The sequence below is a fragment of the Ceratosolen solmsi genome, unplaced genomic scaffold (assembly GCF_000503995.2).
Source record: "Ceratosolen solmsi marchali unplaced genomic scaffold, CerSol_1.0 scaffold45, whole genome shotgun sequence".
Classification (NCBI taxonomy): Eukaryota; Metazoa; Arthropoda; class Insecta; order Hymenoptera; family Agaonidae; genus Ceratosolen; species Ceratosolen solmsi.
This window is the reverse complement of record NW_011948436.1, coordinates 536,235-560,191: the sequence shown is the minus strand read 5'-3', so window position 1 is coordinate 560,191 and position 23,957 is coordinate 536,235. Positions and strand designations below refer to the sequence as shown.

The following is a 23,957-nucleotide window of genomic DNA, read 5'->3' as shown; positions in this document are numbered from 1 at the left end:
ATACTTTATTGTGCTCTTGGTAACACGCGTCTAAGGAATCGCGGACGAACCGACATTTTTTACATTATGTTCCCACCCACTTTCCAATGGCTTTTCAAATATCGCGCTGTTGAATGGCGGGAAATTTAAATCAGGCGCGTAAACGACACTTACAGATCATCGCTAATCCTAGATTATCATTTCTTTTTTATTCGATTCTTTCTCCGAAGAATTGTACCGTTGTCCGTGTAAGATTACATTCGATTTCCATCAGCTTTATCCAGATATTATGATCAATAGTACATTACCAGTTCACGTGTGCTCCTTTACTTGTCTAGATAAATTCCAAAACTTTGTTTTGGATTCATGTAAATTCTTTTCTTACCATGAAATTCGAACGAATGGCAAACTTTATTTTCTTCCCTTTAGCTTTTCTATCAGATTTTAACAACAATAAACGCCAGCAAAATGAACTTCTAATAGCGTGTTAATTTCTCTTCTATCTCTTTTCATAACTGCATGTAAAAATAAGGATATGATTTGTTTTAATCGTCACAAATAAGCTACGTAACTTTTCTTATATTCGAATCTTCAATGTATTTTTATAATTATTAACAATTAATATTGCTTCGACAGCTAATCCCGCTAACATATATAAAATGCATACAACTGTTTTGTTATTACGAAAGGTACAACTTTTCAATATTTAATAGAAATACATATAATCATAACGAGCTCGTATATCCATATATAGATTTTACATTTACAGTTTCTTGGATAATTTATCGATATTGTTTAATAATAGAAGTTGAATAACTTGTTAAGCTTTAATGCCTGAAAAGTATACAAATTTTACGATAAATGAAGTTTTACTTACCAACGAAACAAATCTGCCCTTTGAATTTAAGGCCCAATACGAGAGTACCATTAAACAAGAAAGAGTGAATGACTGTTCTACATCTATAAATTTGTAGGATATGTAATTCAGTTCAAATACAATCGACCTTATGATCACATAATTTTATTGCTCTTTTTTGAATTTTTTAAACAAGATTTAAAATAAATATAAAAATTTCCTATGCGACAAAAATTATATGAGTAATAAGAAATTATTCTCTCAAACATTTCGGTAATTTTGGTCTTACTTTTCGTCTTTATTGCTATGCAATAAACATATATGTTTATATATGCTATATATTATATATTATATGAAGTTGTATGGTTCTGTTGCGCTGATACATATGCGCGTCCACGTTATACAGCGTTCAAATGCATCTGTGCATGTAGCACAAAGTGTATTCATTAGAAAGATGAGAGATGAAGGAGAGAGCAAAGAGAGTCTGTGTGAGGGCGGAAGAGGGAGCAAGAGAATTTAAGAGAGAGGAGACTGAATGTAAAATACGGATGTGTAGGAAGCGCGCGTCGAGTGTACGTTTCTCTGTGTTGTTGGTGGCTTGCGGGTGTGTAAGAACACGCGCGGGTGCATATTATAATGTGAGACTGCTTCTGGGACGAATATAAGCATGAGAGAGAGAGAGAGAGACAGACAGACAGACAGACAGACAGACAGACAGACAGACAGACAGACAGACAGACAGACTGAATGCGTTTGCATATACACTATATAGTTATACTGTCTATCCATGGTATTAAAGCTTGAACTTTTGATATGTACGTAGCGATGAGAAGAGTTAGGGGCAGAAGAGGGGCGGGAGAGAAAAAGAGACTGGTAATGGTGGGGGGAGAGAGAAATATAGCGCTCGAGCGCATATATGCATACGTGCGTGTGTGCAACCGAGTAAAGGAGGCGAAGAGAGCACATACTGGCAGCAGTTGCTGTGTGCTCGTGTACGCGTACGTTTGTGTTAGCGAGTACGGAGCAACAGCAGAGGCTCACCGAGGCTCCGCCACCGTCGCCGCCGCAGCCACCGCCAACGCCGCTGCCGTCGTTGTACGTGTGCCGTACGTGTACATGTTGCGCATGTATACGTGCATCTGGCGTACCCGACGACTCTCGGGGACGACGCCGAGGTCCGGCTCGTAGGTGGCGATTGCAACTACGACAACACCGCGGCCGATGTGCAAGACTCCTGTAAAGATTGTACGGCAGATCACCAAACGTGTGTTTATCTACTTCCATTGACTCTGACGCGAGTTGCCTGCCTTAGGACAACGGGAGCGGCCAAGGTGCCGCGATTTCATGGAGCATACGGCCTTACAATTAATACCTCTATCTCTTCCCCCTGGAATCCTTCGTTTCTCTCTTTCCTCTCCTTACGTTCCTCTACTTTGCCTGGTCTTCTGCATATCAACACGAACGACGGCAAGGTTGACGCCGTGGTTGACCGGGAGTGCAACGGTACGTCGTCCACGAGGACGACGCGCTCCAATTTATTCATCTCTTTCTCTCTCTCTCTCTCTCGCTCGCTCGCTCGCTCACTCGCTCGCTCGTTCTCGCTGCTGTGCGCGCGCACCACGTTTGGTTGGTTGGTTATGGTGCCAGGCGCGAGATCGTCCGGCTGCTAGTGCGGAATTTGTGGAGCGCCATTTTGAAAAATTCTAGCTGAGCCCGCACGGAGAGTCGTCTCACTCCCCCCTTGCCCCTCTAGCCTATCGGGTCTTTTTAACCCCCTTCCCCCGCTACAATGCACTCGGTTCACGGTGTATCAACGACACCGTTGCCGTCGTTGGCCAAGCGTTGGGAACCGTCAACGCGATTTCACGGATATCCTAGTGCACGGAATAACGCAGCTCATTGCTTTTCCGTACAGCACTTTGATCTATTCGCTACATTGTTGTATCATGCGCAGGCTTACTTGTTAAGAATTTTCCAACTCACGTGTTTTTAATCCAATACCTATCTTTTCAGGTCGGCTAGACATTGCTGATCCTCATGGAAGGCAGCTCAGAGGAACTTTTGGTCAAAGACCCCTCGCACGATGATACAGACTCCATGCGCAAAGGTAGGCAGCGATCACCTTTTTTTTTTATCGCTGCTTTATTAATCCTGTATTTTTTTATTTATGCGTCGTGGCTTTTTTAATATTTACATTTGAAGTTCTTGACATTATCCTTGACTCATGTTTGATTTAACACAACGAATGCATTTAAATTTAAAAGCTCGACTTATAATTGGAATTAAATTTTCTCGACGTTCATTTATTACTATTTCTTTACAATTCTCCATTTTTTTGAAACATACACAATTTACTAGAATATATTTTTAATCTGAAATTAGTTTAATTTATTTATTTGCTTCATAAATTATTTGAAGTATCAATTGAAATTGAAATTTTTGTTTTAAACTAGGGAAACGAATCGAGGTTTCTAAACAAACCATCTAGATTTAGTCATTATGCAATTTAAAAACAAGTAGAATTATTTTTTGTACTTTCCATTATTAAACTAACATACATTAGAACGTGCAAAAATGTTTAATGCCTAAGATAATAATACAATTACATTTGATTGTTGTTTCGTAGCGACAATTAAATACATTTTATATAATGTAATATGTTAATAGATAAAATTAAGTATTTTCAATTTTTTTTTTTTTTTTTTTTTTTTTTTTTTTTTTTTTTTTTTTTTTTTTTATTATTTTCTAATGTTTATTTACATGGCAAGAATATTTTAATAAGTTTAGTGCTCTAAGTGTAGTGCCCCGCAATTAAGGTTCTTTAAACAAAAATCATTCGATTCTGTAAAAGGAAAAATAATATTTTTTTCATACGATTCAATGCATCGATGTTTTCAATATTCAAACGTACAATTATACTAATTAATGTTTTGTTTACTTAACGCTGATTCTGTACTAATTGAGTAAATTTTATTAGTCATTTTAATTATTGAATATTGCATGTTAATCTTACATAAATATGAATATCTATTAATGTTACGTATGACTTTATAATGTACAGACATTAATATAGTTGTATTAATTTTTGAAAACATAATCAATTTTAGTACAGATAGGTACTCAGATAATCTGTATTTAATATTTTGTTATATAATTTAATTTAAATTCGAAGATTTTACATCCACAATAATGATAAGGCTTAATTAATACAGACTCGCTTAGCTTAATATAGTTGTTTATAATTAAATTTGGCGCAAGATAAAAATATTGAAACGTATTTACACAAAGCTGCGATTAACAAGGGATTGCTTTACTATAGATCGAATTCCAAATGGAATGAATGGTGGCTATGATGTTGGAAATGATGATGGTATATCATCCAGTGGTAGGCATCTGGACAAAGTAGAGCACTTAGATAAGTGCGACAGCAGTGGAAACGTGTTAGACGAAGAAGAAGACGACGACGAGGACGAGGAGGACGAGGAGGAGGAAGATATGGAAATCGATTCAAAGGACGTCGAGAGCAACGAGGCCAATTCGAAGTCTCTTACAGATTTGGCCAACAGCTACTCGGCCCTTGCCGGTATTCCAACAGACCACACAAGTGTCAACAAAGATGTGAATAGTGCAGTGTCTGATAAAAACGAAAAATTGTGCGACAAGGACAGTTCCCTATACGAGTCGATGGACGTTGACGCGCGCAGCAACGCCTCCGACATCGAGTGTCTCGGCGACGATTCCGGTACCGTTGCAGCAAATGATTACGACTCGGAGAACGACGAGGAGGACGACGAGGATGAGATGCTCAGCGACTCGAAGCTGGCCGGTTCCAGCCAGGGACATGTCAAAAACCCATCAGCCAGCAGCGACGACGTCCAGCACCTCGACCAGAGTGCGGAGATTATCGACAGCAGCCTTGACACCTCGGACGTGAAAATCTGCGAGGAGAATGGCAGTCTCGGCAGTCCAGACATTGAAGAAATCACGGACGGGGGTAAGAGCAACGGCCACAACAGCAGCTCGGACTCATTTAAAGAAACCCCTAAAAAGAAAAATAAAAAAGCCGTAGATCTCAGTAACATAACGCCGCGTAGAAGCTCTCGAAACATCAATCGAAAGAGCTACATGGAACGAGAATTGGGTAATGAGTCGTTCCTCTTTATTTTTTTAACCCTTCTAACCCTTTAATGCCGGCGCACACAACACTTTGAATAAAAGTTCCGGGGTTAGTGGATCACGAAATTTATTATCCGACTTAACTTATTACTCAACGTTCCTTTTTTTTTGATTTATTACTTTCCTTTTCTTCATTCTGTTAGCTGTATTTGTATTTTAAAACTAAATGATCGACGTGAAAAATATAGAAGAAAGCAACCAGACTGATGCATCAAATACGACACATACAGCATTAAAGGGTTGATATAATGTAATCTCGCTCTACTGTAATCTTTTTGAAATTTTCAATTACGTTGCTAGAAGACATATTTAGGAATTTAATAAGTTTGTAATCACTTAAACATCAATAACTTGCGTAAATGTTGTTGATTTGAAAAAAGAAAAGAGATTACAATCAAAAATACGCATTACTTATAATATTCAACATTAAAATATTTCTTTCTTATTCATTTAGAAGAAGATAGCGCAATGGTTGTTGACAATAATTCAGACATCGAGGAGATTAAACCAGAAGATCCTCTGGCTGAAGTTGACAGTAAAGACAAAGAAAATTCAAAGCTCAAGTCACCCATAAAAAATATTAGCACTAGCAACAATAAAACGACTATTGTTGTCAATGACACGAAGCGTCTAGTGGAAATTGCAGCCGGTAGCAAGAACATAAAAGGCGGTAAAAAGGAACCTACTCTCGTTATAATAGATACGAATTCAATCCTCTCAGGCAAGGGAGGCGTACCTGTAACCAGTCCCAAGTCCTCCCAGCACCAGTCCTCTCATCTTCATCACGCTGTCTCAAGTTCGAGTTCATTCTCGGTTATGCCGATAGGTATGGGCCCACAACAGATTTATGCCAACACCCGAACGACGATCACGCCTGTACCGATGAAAACTCCTCAAATAAGCAGTCCCAAATCCACGACAATCACCCCTGTTATAAATCCGCATCATCAACAGCATCAGCATCAGCATCAGCATCAGCACCAACAACAGCAACAACAGCAACAGCAGCAGCATCAGCAGCATCAGCAGCAACAACAGTTACCGCAGATATTGCCAACGTTAACAGATGATATGTTTGTCGTGGAAGCCCCATCTTTTATTGTACCTTATGTATACGAAAAACCACCTCTAAAGCCACTCAAAGATTTTGTTGGTAAATTAGGTAATTAATCCATATTTTCTATTTTTTTTTTATATTTTTCTTTTGCACTGCACGTATTTTGTCAATTTTATTTGATAATTCTGCAGCCTTTTAAAAAGTTTATATTATAAATTTAGTGCATTTCGAGATTAACGTAGCATAGAATTTTCGGATATATAATATATTTTCCGTAGAAATCGTAATTATTATACATAAAAATGAATACATTTGTCAATTATTATTATTTTTGCTAATTCTTATTTTAAAAAAGGATATGCTTTATTAACAAGAGATTTGTTGAAATACAATATATAAATTTTTTTTATATAACGAAACTATAATATCTAATTAAAAATTAATCTTGAGAAGTATTAAATTATATAAAAATAAATTCGAATGTGGGTAAAATGTTGCATTTAATAAAAGGAAATTTTCAACAAAAGTACAAAATGAATTTTACTTTTTAATTAATTAGAAAAAAGTATTGAAGAATACGAGAAAGAAGAAAAATTAAGAAAGCAAGCGGAAAAAGAAAAAAACAAGATGGATGATGATAAAGAGGATGACGAGGATAAAGATAGCGACTACGAGGATAAGAAGGACGATGAAAGTGTAGAATTGTCGGAAAAGATAAGCAACCTCGAAGACAAGACCGAGTTCATTATGCAGGAAGACAAAAATAAGATTCCAAGTTACTTCGATTTACCTCTCGGTAAATTTTTTATGTCTATTGGTATCGGTCTTGTACAGGAATACGTGCAAACCGACCTTTTACGCACGCAAAAACGTAAACAAGGAAAAGGTAGCACATCCGCGGAGACCCAAATGGCGATAAACTCCCTTATCAAGAATCTCGAGTTCAGTAAAGAGAATAATGAGCCCTTCCACCTCGAGCTGAAGAAGTGCGAATTCTGTAGTTTCAAGACTGAATCTGCTTTGGCAATGCAACATCATCTCGAGACGCCCCATATGCGCAACTACGTATATAAGTGTAATTTCTGCCCAGTGGAAGTACGCAGTCCTCACGATATTCTTTTTCACATGGAGGCGGAGCACAACACAAGGGGCAGACTCGAGCGTGGTCCGGCTTTTCATCAGTGCCCCAATTGTCCTTTCGAAGATAATCAAAAGGGCAAGCTTACGAGACACATTCTTGCATGCACAAAGAAGTTCAGACCCGAGAGGAATCTGGAGCCATCGATGGATTGGGAGCCGCCCGCTAAGATACCGAGGCTTAATCGACCGAGGAACATGGGTGGACCGCAACTATCTGCGAATGCCCTCGCTATGGCTATGGGTGCCAAGGGACCTCAACCACTTCTGCCAAAACTTCTACCGGCACCGATTACTGGTAGAGGAAGGGGTAGACCACCCATGCAACCGAGATACACAGACATGAAGACAATGAGACCTGGTGGATCACCTGGTGGTATACGACAAGGTCAGTTAAACAATCTACTACATTGATTAATAAAAAAAGAATTGTATCTAACTTCATTGAGTAATGAATTTTGCTGAATTATTATTCTGTACCTTATGAATATGAAGAAAGATTAGAATGAGTAGTTTTATAAGCGATAGTAATTTGTATACATAAAAGAATGGAATTAATTAGCTTGTGCTTCTTATACATTACGAAATAGAAAAATGTATAGTTATATATTTAAATTTAGCTATTTTAAATTGTATATAAAAATGAGACATTCAAATATATTTAAAAAATACTTATCTCCTAAATATTTGGAATAAATATTATTTCCTCGGTAATGGCTGTTTGAATAAATAATAATAGGTTGCTTAATATATGAGTTTATTAATTCCTTGACAACTTTTACGTTTACTTACATTTTCTGAACATAGTTTTAATAAAATGTATTAAAAAAATAATGCCAATCTTGCTTTTAGTAAAATATTACTATATTTAAAATTTAAATCTACTGATGCCATTTTATTAATGATTGGAATTTTAAGTCGTATTAATTGCGTTAACGAGAATTATTATATAAGTTTAAACGATTTTTAAATACTTTTAATATAAAATTTAATATTTTATATATAGTTATATAAATTATGTCGTTTCTTTTATTTAGAAAAATGTGCGATTAAATTTCATATTTTCATGTTAAACAATTTTATCAAGAAATTATGAGATCAAGAATTATTCACGATGAGAAATATTGACAACTACTTGACTGTTAAGATAAATCTTGGCAAATATTTAAACTCTCAATTGTTAGTAAATTACTTTTGTGTAAATTACGATAAAAATCATTTAATTTCAAAATATAATTGAACGTATATCTATTTGTTTCTTTATTTCACTTGTATAAAATCGATAAAGTATCTTCACAATTAAAATTTAGATAAATTCGTTTTGAATGTATGATAATTGTAGCTTTGGAACATTCAGAACTTCCATATTCTTATTTTACCTATAATGGTATTTTATAACGTAACGTTGCTCTTAAAATAAAATTTTTATTTATTATTTGAAAAAATTTGTCTATTTAAACGTAAACATTAGGAAGTTAAATAAGATTGATCAAATAATGTTATTAAAATTTTACGAAAAATGATTAATCATATTTTTAGCTACAAGGTTATTATATATTTTAGATTATACATTAAATTAGAAAATACGAAATTGCTTGAATTTTTTAAAAACAATTTATATTATATAGTGAATAAATAAAATTAAGTGGATAAAATTTGTTTATAATTTATTATGCTTATTGATTTTGTATTAGCACTTTCTTAGAAAGGTACAATCATTTGTTTAAATGTTAAACATAATAATTACTTAATATATTTGCAAATTAATTTTTGTTAAAAATGGAAATAACAAATAAAGTTTTTAAATAAATAAACTTTTAGGGATTTATATTTATTAATGCAGATAATTTGTATAACAGTATTAATTATATTATGAAAATACATTTTTTTTTGCACTAATTAATGATTTTTTATTTGTAATCAGACAATGTGTCAAGTATGATGTATCGACCAACCTCTTCAGGATTATTGGTCCCCACTTCGTACCAGTTTGGTAGTAACCAAATATTCCAGGTAGATATTATTTCAGAATAATTCGAAAAATATTTGATTAAAGTAAGCAATAATTTAATAAATACGTTAAATTCAAAACAAAATTTAATTAATTTTACATTTGGTATGGTATATTTGTAATAGCCATATATATAATATATGAAACACCAATACAAGTAAATCGTAAATCAGTATATAGTTTTTACTATTAGTGGAAAATATTCCTATAAAAATTACGTTATTAATATTTTTCAGGTTTAACAGAGCTACATACGGTATAAATAGATAGTAAGATAAATAGATAATAAGAATATATGTTCGAAAATTAATTTAATATTTAAATTTGTAAATTTGAAAATAGTTTAAAACTTAACTTTATCTGATTAGTCTATATATTCTTTCTTTGATACTGAAGATTCATCTTGTTTGATTTTTGTTTTTTATAATTTTCTTTTTGTTAATTTGGATGTTTAACATTTTAGAAGAAAAAATATAAATCAATTTATACTTATTATTAAATCATTAATGATAAGTGTACAGAAATTATTATAATATTCAAGAAAGTTTACATTTTTCAAACTTGCATATAATATTTAAATATTTTGCATTAACAGGGTCGTTTATATTGATTGGAAGTTTTGTAAAAATTAATTAATTGTTATAAATTTTAAGTTACTTTAACAAAAATAATTAATTATTATATTTTTGGCTTCTTTAGAATAGTTCATTTTTATGATTTAGAAATATTAAAAAATACATTTTATTGAAGGATGATTTATTTTTTAAAGAATTTTCTCTAAAATAAGTTTTCTTTCAAAATTGTTTTTTAAGTATTAGACTAAATGTAAATTTTTTTTTTTATTAAATATATTCATAGGTAGTTAATAATAATATTATTACAAATGTTAAGCATTTTTAAAGTGTTTTTTTTAATTGAATTAATTTTAATAACGAATATTTTACTGCAGTTGTAGAACTCTTGTATCATACAATTTCTTTAATGTTTGAACGTATTATGTTTCATATAAATAATACATACTATACCAATGATTATAATGCATGTTTCTAATCTATTCTAATTATAGTTATTCGTTAAATAATTAAAAAAATTAAATGTATAACAAATACACAGTATTTTAAATATTTTTGTTTTTTTTTTTATAGAACACATCGGTTACCAATGCTGTGAAAAATCCTACAGCTAAATTATTAAGTCAACCAAGTATATCAATAACTCCTTTGCCTCGTACGACACCACAACCTTCTGTTCCAGGCTCAGGTAACCAAACAAAACCTGGAGGGAAGAGTACATTTGTTATATGTGAAATATGCGATGGTTATATTAAGGTAAAAAATCATTTTTAATTATAATTATTATTACTATATAATAATTACTATATAAAAGAGAATTTGTATGATTTGTTTATGAAAATACAAATTTCTTTATAGGATTTGGAACAATTACGAAACCATATGCAATGGATTCATAAAGTTAAAATACATCCAAAGATGATTTACAATAGACCTCCTTTGAATTGTCAGAAGTGTCAATTCCGATTCTTTACAGATCAGGTAAATAAAATAATATATATTAATCAAAGCATATTAATATATAACATTAATTTGACTTTTAAATAGGGATTGGAAAGACATTTACTTGGGTCGCATGGACTTGTTACATCTAGTATGCAGGAAGCTGCAAATAAAGGCAAAGATTCGGGTCGTTGTCCAGCTTGTGGAAGAGTACGTATGGAGATAATCTTACACAATAATACGTTTAAATAAACCATAATAGTTGAATAATGGTTAAATAGAATTTATCATAACATTTATTACCTAGTTTAAAATAACGTATTTCTTAAAACTATCAAGTTTTGATATTAAAATTTTCTTAAAGATTAAATTCTGTGATATGAGAAGTATTAACGTCAATTAATGAAATAAACTTTTAATTCTGTAGGTCTACCAATGGAAGCTGCTGAATCACGTAGCTCGTGACCATGGCATGACTTTAAAGCCTGCCCACCTGTCGTACAAATGTACAGTTTGTACTGCCACATTCGGAATGTACAAACAGTTCGAAAATCATGTTTACTCAGCACATAGCGTTGTTGCGAAACGTGTTATGGATAAAAAGAGTAGCGCTCCTTCGTCGCCGTCCTCAAGGTCCAACGACTCGCTTTTGAAACCTCTCAAAATTAACGATGAGATCACTATTATTCCACAACCGGCAAAACCAACCACCAGGTCTGGGGGACCTCAGGGCAGAACCAAATAGCAATGATGAACTTTAGGAGAAAAGCACGACGACATAGAGTGATTTAACTAAACTCTCTTTATCAACCACTCATTAAAAAGCTCTCACACGTGAAAACTTTTGTGGTATACGTACCCTATAACGATCTCTGTATAGCTTCGCGCAGCGATCAACATGTGTACATGTGTAATGCAAATATTGCTTAAAATAACGAGATAAAAGGAAAAAAAAATTATGAAAATATACAATGATATACAATATTACGGAACATAAAAAAAAATAAAAATTAATAGACGTGAAAGATTAGAGAAGGAATATTATAGAAATAAAAATACTTGACAGCATTGGCAAATAATACTAGTTGACTGCGTAATATTCCATCGATGATTATACTGATATATTTATTTAAGAATTTTTATTGTTGTTATCAAGACACATGAAAGAAAATAGACTGTGAAAAAATAAGAACATTTAACAAAAGGGTGGCCTTCAGTACGATTCCTTGGTTGATCGATCGATCGAGTTGCATCGTATTTTCCCGATCTACACACGCCTACGATGATAATCTTTCAAACAAAAATAAAAATAAAAATATAAAATAAAAAAAAGAGAAGAAAAGGTAAACGAAAACTGAATAAAAAAAGTAATATGAATCGCGCGCATAAAATATATTGGCGTTTTGTCATACTCTGACTGTATCTCCCGAATAAACGGGGAGCTTATTTAATGTAAATTCCTTTCATGAGAGCGATGTACTGTCGAGCGTCTTTCTATTTTCTGGTTGAAAACCGATGTGAGGAGTATGTGTGAGGCACTGTTAAAACTGCGTTTCATGTGTGAGATTCGGTGTATGAAAGAGAAAAAATAATGTCCATATGTAACGGTACTTGCACCCCCTTCTCCTTATGCTGTACACGAGATAACATACCAGATGTTCTTTGTAAGAAAACAGCGTTTCATAAAGATTCGAGTTAACGCTACTACTGTCTATAAATTTTCCAAAATTCCATCTGTTTTTGTAATAAATAAAACATGTATAATGACTTAAGGTAATGACTAATATTAATAAGCAAAATATATCTTTAATTTGATTGATATTTTTGATTTAAAAATAAGTAATATTAAAACTTATTGTATCTTTTTTTCTCTTTTTTTCCAAATAATTAATATCGTTTTTGTTTAAATACACCGTAGACTATTTAAGAAAAAAAGATTAAGAAAGAGTTTTTATTAAATTTATTGAATTTGTGCTTTACTTTTATTTGCTATACACCATTATAAGTATTACTTTTGATAATGTATACGAGTATTTTTTATTACAAATATCAATGAATTAAGATGTTATTTATCTACTAATATTAGAGGACTCCGTTACCTTAAAATGGCTTTGCCTAGCTATGAGACGAGTTGCTGTATGATTAATATCGTAATCATATATGCAATGCGTAAATTAATTGTCACTTTTACTTGAATAAGTCCAACGTGTATAATTTTTAATTAAATTGCGTCGTATTTTTCTAAATAATGGCCATTAGAGGAAAAAATTTGTCATCCCTGTGCAAGACTTTTTATTTATAAATGAGGTCTCACAATGACCTGCGGAGTATGGATTTAATTTATGATCATGATAACAATGAAAAATACAGACAAACAAGCTGTAAAGTGTAACTATTACTATAAGTTGGATCTTAATGATTCATTATTGTAATAAGATATCCAGTTTTATTTTTGCGCTCTTATAAGAACAAAAAATGTACATTAATCTAGGCTATAATATGAACGGATATATCAATAAAATAGGATGGCACATACATTTACAAGTCTAAATTATTTCTATCAGATGCTAATGAAATTGTGTATTAACGTTGGATATTTTATTTAAAACCAATTCAGATGTATATATTTATATATACAGAATGTTCCAAAAATTTCATAATAAAATATTTTATGAAGAGAAATTTATTCATTAAGATATATATCTTTAAAATGAATATTAAATAATAACTTAGAAATTGAAAATAGTAAATTTTTTATTTTTAATTGAATTAATTTGTTTCAAGTAAAAACGAATTTGAAGATAAATATTAGATATAAAATGAACAAAATGTAGAGACTTTTATTTAAAGAAAAAGAACCTAAATTGATAAATTTTGATTAGTATATATGAGTAATTTTTATGAATATTTTGCTTATTTGTTTATTCATTCTAATTAGATACAATAGTAAAATTTTTGAAATATTCTGTATGAATATATAATTATATATATATATATATATATAGCTCATATTTATTAAAATGTGATTAACAAAGTGATTTAGAAAGTTGACAGTTTTGTGAAAACCGAAATAGAGCCTCCTGTACACGCTCTTATCGAATATGATTACGTGAACATATAAGTTAATATGTAGATAGTCTTTTTAAAAAAAAAGAGCAACGGGTTTAATTTAAATGATCAACGTCTTATAATTTTTTGTACGTTACATCATAGAAACGATTGTTAATTTAGAACAAATCCAATATATTTGACGATAAAATTAAGTCCGTTACATCTATTTAATTGTAACAAATGGCTTTATTCTTAAGTTTGAATAAACTTAGCCAGTTTAACAAAGAAAATGTTGGTAAAATACAAAGAGCATTCATAGGTATATATAGATATAACAATTACAGATATATCTACTTTATTGTAATAATTTGTACTATATTATACGAATGACTAGACAATGCAAAAATAAAGTATACCAACATTGTATTAAATTTGTTTTTAAAAAAGCCTATTATTTACCAAAAACTAAACTATATGTGTGTGTGTGTGTGTGTGTATGTGTATATATACATATGCATAAAAAATTACATCAATTTTAAGTTATTTATATAATTTTTATATAATAAAATAACCATGAAAACTATTTATAAATTTAAAAATTTTATTTTTAAAATTGAATACAAATTCAAATAGCATTCTGCTAATAGACAAATTGGAATAACGTAGAAAATGAATATCATTGATTTTGCATTATAAATTTTATTTTCATAAAGTTCTAGTATTCAAAGTGAAAATCAAAATAAGATTGATCAAATGCATTGATACGAATATATCCATCCTCTCCTCCAGTACAAAGAGTGCGACCATTTGGATGAAATGCCAATGAATTGATTGGGCCGAAATGACCTTTCAATCGGGCAAATTCCTCTTCAAAAACTAGATGGAAGAAACGAGCATCAAATTTTCCTTGCTTTGTGGATGTTGTAGTTACATCCATAGCATCTTGACCACCTCCAACAACGACCTTAAACATATTAAGTAATTGTACATTTCCCATTGTAATTTTTATTTATTGAAATAATTAGCATTAATAAATTTGGTTAATATTAGTAATTTATAAAAATTTGACAAATAATCAATATTCTTTTTAAATTATTAAACTAACATGATCATAATTTGGTGAAATTGTAGCAGAGTTTACTGGACGTTCAGTTTTGTAAGTTTTCAATGACATTAGAGAATCACTATCAAATAATTTTGCTGTATGGTCTTTTGACGCTGTAACAAACATAGTACCATCCTTATTAAATTGCATGTCATTAATTTGACCCTTGTGTCCTTGAGCATCATTTAATTTTTTTCCTGTCTACGAATTAAGAGTGGATTATAATTATTATGAACTAGGGTTAAAAAATTGACTATATAAATATTAAAAAATACTTACTCTACTATCCCAGATATTTATGTCTCCATTTTCATGTCCAGTTATTACTGTTTCATCCAAAGCTCCCCAAAGAAGGGATGAAATCCTAGAGCCAGATATTAATGTTCTGCAAATGTTATCCTCTTGAGAAAGTATAATTTCAGGACTTCTGATGTCAATTACAAACATTTCACATTGGTGACCAAGAGCTTTATCAGTAGCATAAACTGCAAGATCTCCAGAATAACTAAAACTACAAGCTCTAACGGAGCTATTTGTTGACAATTGACTAATTGCTTTCCCTAAATTGAATAGCGAGATTAAAATATTTATTATGATTAATTTATACAACTTTTATAATATATACAACATATTATTTTTAATAACGATAACAAATTAAAATAAATTTATATTATTATCATATTACGGTATCGAATTAGATGTCTACTAGAAGGTTATAATAATTGACTGATATAAACCTGTTTGACAATCCCATATTCTTAAAGTATTGTCACCACTACCAGATAAGAAGCGTGTTGTATCCCAATTAACATCGATGCACCAAACTGAACCATTGTGTCCATTAAATGTACCTAGTCTTTCTCCATTTAATGAATACCAAACATTAGGCTGTTTATCTTTACTCGCTGAAAAAAGTAAATCTCCTTCTCTGTTATATTTAATTTTTGTAATAGCACGTTCATGCCCATGTAACATTAATGGTTTCTGAAATAAAATAAAAATATATGACTTTTCTTGGATAATATTAATGAATTTTTAAATTAATTGATTAATTAATAAGAAAATTAATTTCTACGTAGAAATTTTATCTATAAAAACATTTAATTAATACTAATAGTTTACGAACATAAATCCATAAATCAGTATTCAAATAAACATTTAGTTTTAAATTACTATATAAATGCAAATAGGTTATACTGTACATGTGCATTAAGTAAAAAATAGAAATCACATTACTGCAATTTAGTTAAAAAAATAATTATATATGATTTCATTTCATATTTACCATACTGTTATATGTATATTGCTCTCTGTATCTGATAAAAAAAAGTGTATCAATCGTATGTCATTATTGAATTTATACAATGTAAAATATCTAAGAAGAGTGGAAAGAAAATGATGGCATTCTGAGACCTAAAATTAACACGTACCGAATGAACATATTCAAATATGGTTTACTTTATCGATTGTTGGTAGTATTGTAATTAAATAACTGCATTTAATTTGAAATATTTATGTATCCAAATAAAATTATTGATAAAAGGAGAATAGATAAATTTAAATATCAAACAATTATAAAATAAAATTCTTTTATATTATAGTAAAATTTGATTTATAAAACAATACAACAGCATTCTATATAACATAGAATTTTATTTAATTCAAATTTTAATTTGTTGTCGCACGAATAAATAGTATGTAAGACAATACAAAATAATTTATAAGCAATAAGCATTTTTTTTTTTTGTTGCTATATTTCAATTTTTCTTTTGCACTTTATTTTGCTATTTCGATGATAGAAAATAGAAAGAAAATAAAGATATTTTAATATCTTTATAATGCTGCATGCAGATTATCGATTAACCTTGATTGGCATAAACAGCATAACGAATAACGATTAATATATAATGTTTTTATGGCCATTATCAATATAATAAAAATATAAATGTTTAATAATAGTAAATTATTCAATACGTCTATATTCAATAAATCAACTCTGAACAAGATATTTTTATTTACTTTTAATTCAATTCGTATTTATATAATAAAATATATGTTTTATGCACACATGAGTGTCTTGTGAGAGAGAATAAATAGAATAATGCAGGTATGATACAATTTAATTTATATCTACAATGTTATATAATAATCATACAATAATAATATAATAACGTATAATTATACTTTATATATAATTCGCTTCAAATACTACTGATGCAACGGACAATCAGGCAATATATAAATTCCCAATGTAGTTCACTAGCGCTCCGAGTGGACGAATTATACATAGCATTAGCGAAATTGGCGGTGGGATGTACAAAATTGTACATCTGTCATTATATCACGACTAGTAATAATATTATTTCAATATGAATTATCCATGTTTGGCTATTCTATTAATGTTACAATAAATGGAAGGCAGATATACGTGTGGGCAATGTTAATTTAATCCTACAATGGCAATTCGCAATACAAGACAGCAAATAACACAGTACTATTAACTTTTTCCTTATATTAATTAAGTATTTTTAATCAGGTATGTTTATAATTGTATTTTGATCAAGCGTCTTAAGCGATTGTGACAACAATATAACGCACACCGACATACAAATCGTGGAAATGTTTTTGTTGTTAGTCGAATAGGATAAAATGCGCGTAGTTGAAAAAACAGCCTGAAAAGGTGAAGTGTAAAATTAATAATGGTGGTCCCCTCTATAATGTAGGCATTGTCCCAGGTTTAAACTTATAGCGTCATTTCCCATTAAAAAGACGCGTTCACGCATGTGTGTACTACGAAATATATAATAATAAGACAGTAAACACGTATAGACCGCGACAATTCGCATGAAAAGTAGTGGGTATTCCGAATTAGGAATATTTATTGAGCTTGTTGCAACGTTGTGTAGCAGCCATCGCGACAAGAACGAGAAGTTCCGTTCCGAGTTTCGTCCCGTTAACGTGACACTCGCGCGCGCGTATGTGGATTTTCAGGGCAAGTTCGAGCGTCTAAGAAGAGGAAACGATAAACTGAAACAGCCAGAAGCATGTCCGAATCGGCAGATACGGCGACGACTGATCAGACGTACTTCGAAACCTCTTATTGCTTCAAATGGAGCAATTACCAGAGTTATTTGTCCGAGGTCGTACGCCAGTTACTCGAAGAGGAATGCATGGTCGACGTGACGCTCTACGCGGGCGGAGAGCGCATCCAAGCTCACCGCCTTGTCTTGTGTGCCTGCAGTAGTCTGTTTCAAGTATACAAACCATCGTTATGCATCACTCACCTTGTTCTCACCCTTCTTCGCTTGCTCGCTTTTGTTTATTTGCCTTTCAGCAAGAAACAAAATTTATCGACTCTCATTCAATTGCCCACCTCGTCAGTATGCGACATTCTTTTTATTATATAGGGTCTCACCACTGTTTTCCAGGGATACTTGTCTACCAATATACCTAGTATTTACCATTTAGACATTTAGAGTTCTAACATAAATATTATAGCCTAAATTTGCACTTTACGAGTATATTTGATATATATGGATACTATTTATTGTTTAGAATTTTCGTTCATTCTCACTTGAGATAATGTGAATTATCATTGTACCCCAATATCTTATTAAGGAGTAATTAGTATCAATGTTGTATGTATGACAAATCTAAATTTCAATTGATTCTTAATTAATTATATTACTATTATTTCCACAATATGATATATAACTTTGATTAATTAATTGGTAATTTTTTTTTTTTTTTTATTTATACATGTATGTATTTATGTATATCTGTGTATAACCAACAGGTAGTACTTTATTAAATATTTGTATCTATTTTTTAAAATGTTTAGGTTTCTATATATATATATATATACTCATATTATAATCTTCATAAATAAGAATTATTGTCAATTGATTTTGTCGATACACACCTATATTACAGCATATCTACATTAACTTAAAATTCTTATGCGACACTAGTTTTTTGATATTCTAAAACTTTTACGTAGTACATTAAGATAATTTTTCAATAAAATATATTGTTAAATATATTGCAATATATTGCTTATCTGTAAATAAGAATATTTTGAATTATAAACTTACAACTACTTTATGTTTGTAAGTTACCTTCATTGTCTGTAATTAACATGTAAAAGATTAATGTTTCTTTATTATTATTATTATTATTGTTTTTTTCTCTCTCCAAAATTAGTATGAAATTCTGTTGAAATACAATTGCAATTCTATTTTCATTTGTATTTACAGCATTGCATTAAATTTAATAAGTGAAAATAAAAAGTTTGTTTGAAAATTTAGATCATGAGATGACTATTATTAAATAGCAATTAAGACAGCTATTATAATATTACAATTTACCCAATTGTTTAAAGGGTTGGCCATATTGATTATAACAATATAATTTTAACACAATTTTTAAATAAATTTGAAATTCGTTTACTTCTATTAATTTTACAAGATTTTTGCATAGATAGAAATTGCTTTTTTTTTTTAATCTAATAAGTAATATATTCCAAATATTATGTATTGTTGGTATTGAATAATAAATTTCGAAATATGTATTTCTATTCTTTTTTGGTATTTACCTAATTAATTTGATGCAGGTCAATGAATTGTCAATTAAATGTATCCCATAATGTGTATGAAAAAAGAGAAAAAATATAGATTTTCCGACATTGATTAGAAAGTTTATACAATATTTCAATGTTACAACTGGTGAAAGTATTTTCTTTCGATTTTAACATCTTATTTAAAGACAGTATAATAATAGATGGACAATAATAAAAATATGATTCTCAAATACTTAACAAATTTTTTTATTATTCATTTAATATTACATATTATGGTTTAACACGCCTTATGTCGACATTCAAGAACATTTTATATTAGTAATAAACGAATATACTTTCGAACATTTTAATAGTGTAAATAAACGATTTATAATGTAATAGGAAAGCCAAAATAAAAAGTACTTATCTTATATTTAAAAATAACCACTACATTGTATCCATTATAATTCTCTATTTACCGTGCATTTACGTATATTCAGTTGAGTTTTATTAGTTATAATTTATGTTGTTTAAAATTGGTTAACAAGAAAATTGTATTTAAAAATATTGATATTTCCATATTGTCGTAGCACATATAATACGTTTATACATATGTATATATATATATATATATATATATTTTCTATTCGAATGTTTCCAATATTACAAGATTATACATTTAAATGCAATTAAAGCTTTCAAGTTTAAATATGATTTGATTATTTATATATTATTTTATCAATTGTGTATCAAGCAAATAAATAATAATATATTCATAATTAATTTAAAAATTAATAAATTTCTTGTTTTATCAAATTAATAAAAATTAAACGTGAGATAGCTTTGTTCTTTGGTATTTAATTCATTTATCGAACAAGAGATATTTTCATGTTCGCGGTAAATTTAAAATTTAATATCTCAGAATTAATATTGAGAGAAATAATTAATTAAGTCTTTTGCATTAAAATTGTAGGTTTTAAAACGAGAAAAAAAAATTATTTTTCTGTGTACAATTTTTACAAATAATCTGTATATATTTATTTTAAATTATAAAAATTATAAAAATTATAAAGATTAAAATATTTCATAAATTAGATAGTTTCACTGCGAAAGGCGAAATACAGTAATGCAAAGAATATAAGAATAAATAAATCAAATTTGTTTTAAATTCATTAATCAAAGATTTGTAATATCTCCGCATTTATTTTAGAAATCATTTAATATTAATTTCCAATAAGATTATCCTAAAGCTATTTCAATATTTATAAATTGAAAATTATTTATTCTAGGAGATTTTAAGTCAAGTTAATGAAGAACATCCGACTATTATTTTAAGTGACATATCCCCTCAAGATGTTAGGTCGATTGTGGAATTCAGTTATAATGGAGAAGTTCGAATTCCAGTTGAAAATATTAATAATTTATTGGCTGCAGCTCATTCTTTAAAAATATATGGCTTGATGGAGGTAGTTGATTTTGTTTTTAATATACATATATTTAAGTTTTTACTATAGACTGTAATTATTTTCACAATTTTCAACGTATAAATTACAAATCTTTTCAAATATTTTTTTATCCAATAGTATATACAAAAGTGTATCTATCACAAAGACAACAAAATAAAGACTAAAAAATTGTTTATTAGATGATTGATTAAACTGCGTTTGATTGACGTTTAATTAATTTGTTATTTAGATTGACAATTTTATTTTTCTTTCTTCTTCTTTTTTTTTTTTTCTTCTATGAACGATAATAGTTTTAATATTCACAAATTTTTTCTATATTTTTAATTCGTGTAATTAAGGATACATATATTCTTTATATTCTTAGTTTTTATGTAAGAAATAATTTAAAATTATATAAAAGGTAAAGGAATTTTCTCTGCACATTCAATTTTTTTCATTTAAAAATATTATTTAGATCGAAGGTCTTGATGAATCCGAAATACCTTACGAGATAGATACAACTACCGAAGAAGCATATATTTTTAGTGATTTGAATAAAACGGAGGAAGAAGAAATAAAATTTTTTGAACAATCAAATGACGAAGACATTAAAGAAACAAAAACAAGAATTTTAAATGGTGATTCAGATTCCATTCATAAAAAGAGAAGGCGAAGGGAGAGCGTTTGCAAAAAGGAATATAGCGACGAAATGTTATCAGCAGCTATAACTGACATACGTTCTGGAAGTTCATTATTAGATGCAGCTGCAAGGAATCATATTCCTAGATCTACTCTTTATATGCGTGCAAAAGTATTAGGAATACCTTTAAATCCTTCTAGAAGTGAATATACAAACGAAGATATGAAGTCTGCTATAGATGCAGTTATTGGTATGTTTAGGAGAATTAAAAATTTCTATTTCACTGTAAATTATGATAATTTTATAAATTAATTCGTTCTTCTCATAAATTATAAATTAAAACTTATTTCTTGTAATATATGCATAATATCTGCATAATATATTTTATACATACGTAATTGTTTATAAATTAAACAAACTATAAGCATAAAACAAATTTTTCAGCTGGATCCAGTTTACAACAAGCTTCAGATTTATATGGAATTCCAAAAACAGTTTTATGGAGGAGAATTCAAAAAGAGGGATGTCAAACACCTCGACATGATACAAGAAAAAATTATGGTGCTGAAAAGAGGGAAGCTGCTGTGCAAGCATTAGCAAGGGGCGAAACTCTTACAAAAGTTGCAAATGAGTATAAGGTGACTTATATAGATTATAATACATGCGCTTGATACAAGCATTACTTCTATTTATTTGTAGATCCCAAAAACCACCTTATTTCGTGACAAAGCTCGATTAGTAGACGAAGGAAAACTGCCGTCATCGTATTGGAGAAAACGTAAAACCGATACCGAAGATTTAAAACGATCTCGTTTAGAAGAAGCAGTCGCCGCATGCAAAGATGGAAAAATGTCTCAAGCGACAGCATCTGTAACTTATCAAATACCTAAGACCACTATATGGAGACGTCTTCAAAAAGATATTAAAAAAGAGGTAGTTACATCAACTACAGAACTATGTGTGAAAAATGAATTATCTCAAGAAAAGAGTCCGGAGACAATAAAGACAGAAGAATTAAATGATGCCGATTTTGAAGCATATTGTCCAGTAAGATATTTAAATTAGAACTCCCTTTCCAAATAATAATGAATATCACTATACTTTGTCAGTTAATATTATGCAATTATTGTAATTTTATTATTACATAGTCTTTAATTAGTATAGTGATAAGTATTTTATGTTATTCATTGTTACGTGTAGAATTGTTTAATTAGTAACATATTTTAACATTGAAACAGGATGATTCAGAAATGAATATAACATATATGGATGAAAGTAATATATCAGATGATCCGGTTATAATACTTGCGAGCGAAGATGTACACGAACTAAATTTACCAAACAGCACATCGTTAGTCGTTGTCCAAGAGGTAAGAAAATTTTTATTTATAATATTTAAGAAATATTTTTATATAATTATATCTATTCCCTTTTTTTTTTCTCTATAGAATACCGATGAAAATTTTATGTCATGTGAATTAGAATTGGATGAAAATTCATCATTTGCATCGAAGAGTTAACGATCTTTAAATTAGTTAAGATGATAAATTATCTGTAAATATTGCTTATAAGAGGTTATTTATATTAAAAACTAAAAATTACTGTTTTAACTGTCCATTGTTAAATGGACCTTTTGTAATAAGTACTTTACTTTTATTAAATAAAGTTAATTTTTAAATTATCATTCATTCAATTTTGATTCAATTTTAATTATCTGCTTTTTCTATTACATGCCTTTATTTGCGTCTATTTTATTTTCAAAATTAAATATTTTTATGGTTTAAATATATTATATTTTCAGAAATTTGTTTATATTATTTACTTGCATTCGTTCGTTAATTTTAATTATATTAATTATATTAATACAATAATGATAGATATTTTTTAATTCATGTAATTTGCATTAATTATGACATTTTTGCATTTAATAATGATATCGTGTAAGATTAAGGTAGAAATGCTGTCAAATATAAGAAAAATCTAAAGAATGCTTCGGTGTCAGTTTGGTATATCTTCGCAAATTGTACACAGAAAATATTTTATGTCAAGATAGAATTCGTACGGAGAATTAGAATCTTTGATCTCACGAAGCATGATGAATTAATTGACGAGTCTAAATTAGAGAACGTTAACCTCTGAAGGCAAATTTTATTTTAATTTTCCCGATGGAGCTATGCAATTGTAAATAAAGTTCTTCCAACATATTACCAGGTATTTTTACTTTATTCTCTTTTAAACATCCGAGTTTCACATTTAGTCGTGAGTAAACGAGAGAGTAAGTTCTTGATGTCGCTAATACGATGGATGAATTAAATTTAAGTAGCATGTTATTATTAATTTTAATTTCTTTTGTTTCATATAATTTTAAATTCTTTCGCATAATGCTAATGAAGATGTAATTGTCAATTTTGTTTTTGATGTAATATTA

General features: G+C 29.6%; 3 protein-coding genes across 3 annotated transcripts; 2 read left to right on the top strand and 1 right to left on the bottom strand.

Annotated features, from left to right (window-relative positions):
* The first annotated feature begins 1,802 nt into the window (after positions 1–1,802).
* Positions 1,803–11,717, top strand: MEP-1 (zinc finger protein MEP-1). The gene is given in 12 exon segments (XM_011503071.1): positions 1,803–2,080; positions 2,849–2,942; positions 4,155–4,976; positions 5,466–5,981; positions 5,984–6,054; positions 6,056–6,173; positions 6,628–7,593; positions 9,130–9,218; positions 10,362–10,544; positions 10,647–10,769; positions 10,836–10,940; positions 11,158–11,717. Coding segments are annotated over 11 exon segments (3,381 nt in total). The 5' UTR covers positions 1,803–2,080; positions 2,849–2,872; the 3' UTR covers positions 11,476–11,717.
* A 2,645-nt stretch (positions 11,718–14,362) lies between these two features.
* Positions 14,363–16,202, bottom strand: eIF3i (eukaryotic translation initiation factor 3 subunit I). Its single transcript, XM_011503070.1, has 5 exons — positions 16,172–16,202; positions 15,624–15,870; positions 15,166–15,446; positions 14,887–15,087; positions 14,363–14,745 (listed from the first exon to the last, which is right to left on the bottom strand). Exons 1-5 carry the CDS (start codon positions 16,172–16,174, stop codon positions 14,497–14,499), a joined length of 981 nt encoding a protein of 326 aa, XP_011501372.1. The 5' UTR covers positions 16,175–16,202; the 3' UTR covers positions 14,363–14,496.
* A 1,418-nt stretch (positions 16,203–17,620) lies between these two features.
* Positions 17,621–23,139, top strand: LOC105365015 (uncharacterized). Its single transcript, XM_011503069.1, has 7 exons — positions 17,621–18,140; positions 20,734–20,910; positions 21,365–21,779; positions 21,974–22,167; positions 22,229–22,576; positions 22,768–22,899; positions 22,978–23,139. The coding sequence occupies exons 1-7, from the start codon at positions 17,931–17,933 to the stop codon at positions 23,047–23,049; spliced, it is 1,548 nt and encodes a 515-aa protein (XP_011501371.1). The 5' UTR covers positions 17,621–17,930; the 3' UTR covers positions 23,050–23,139.
* The last annotated feature ends 818 nt before the right edge of the window (positions 23,140–23,957 follow it).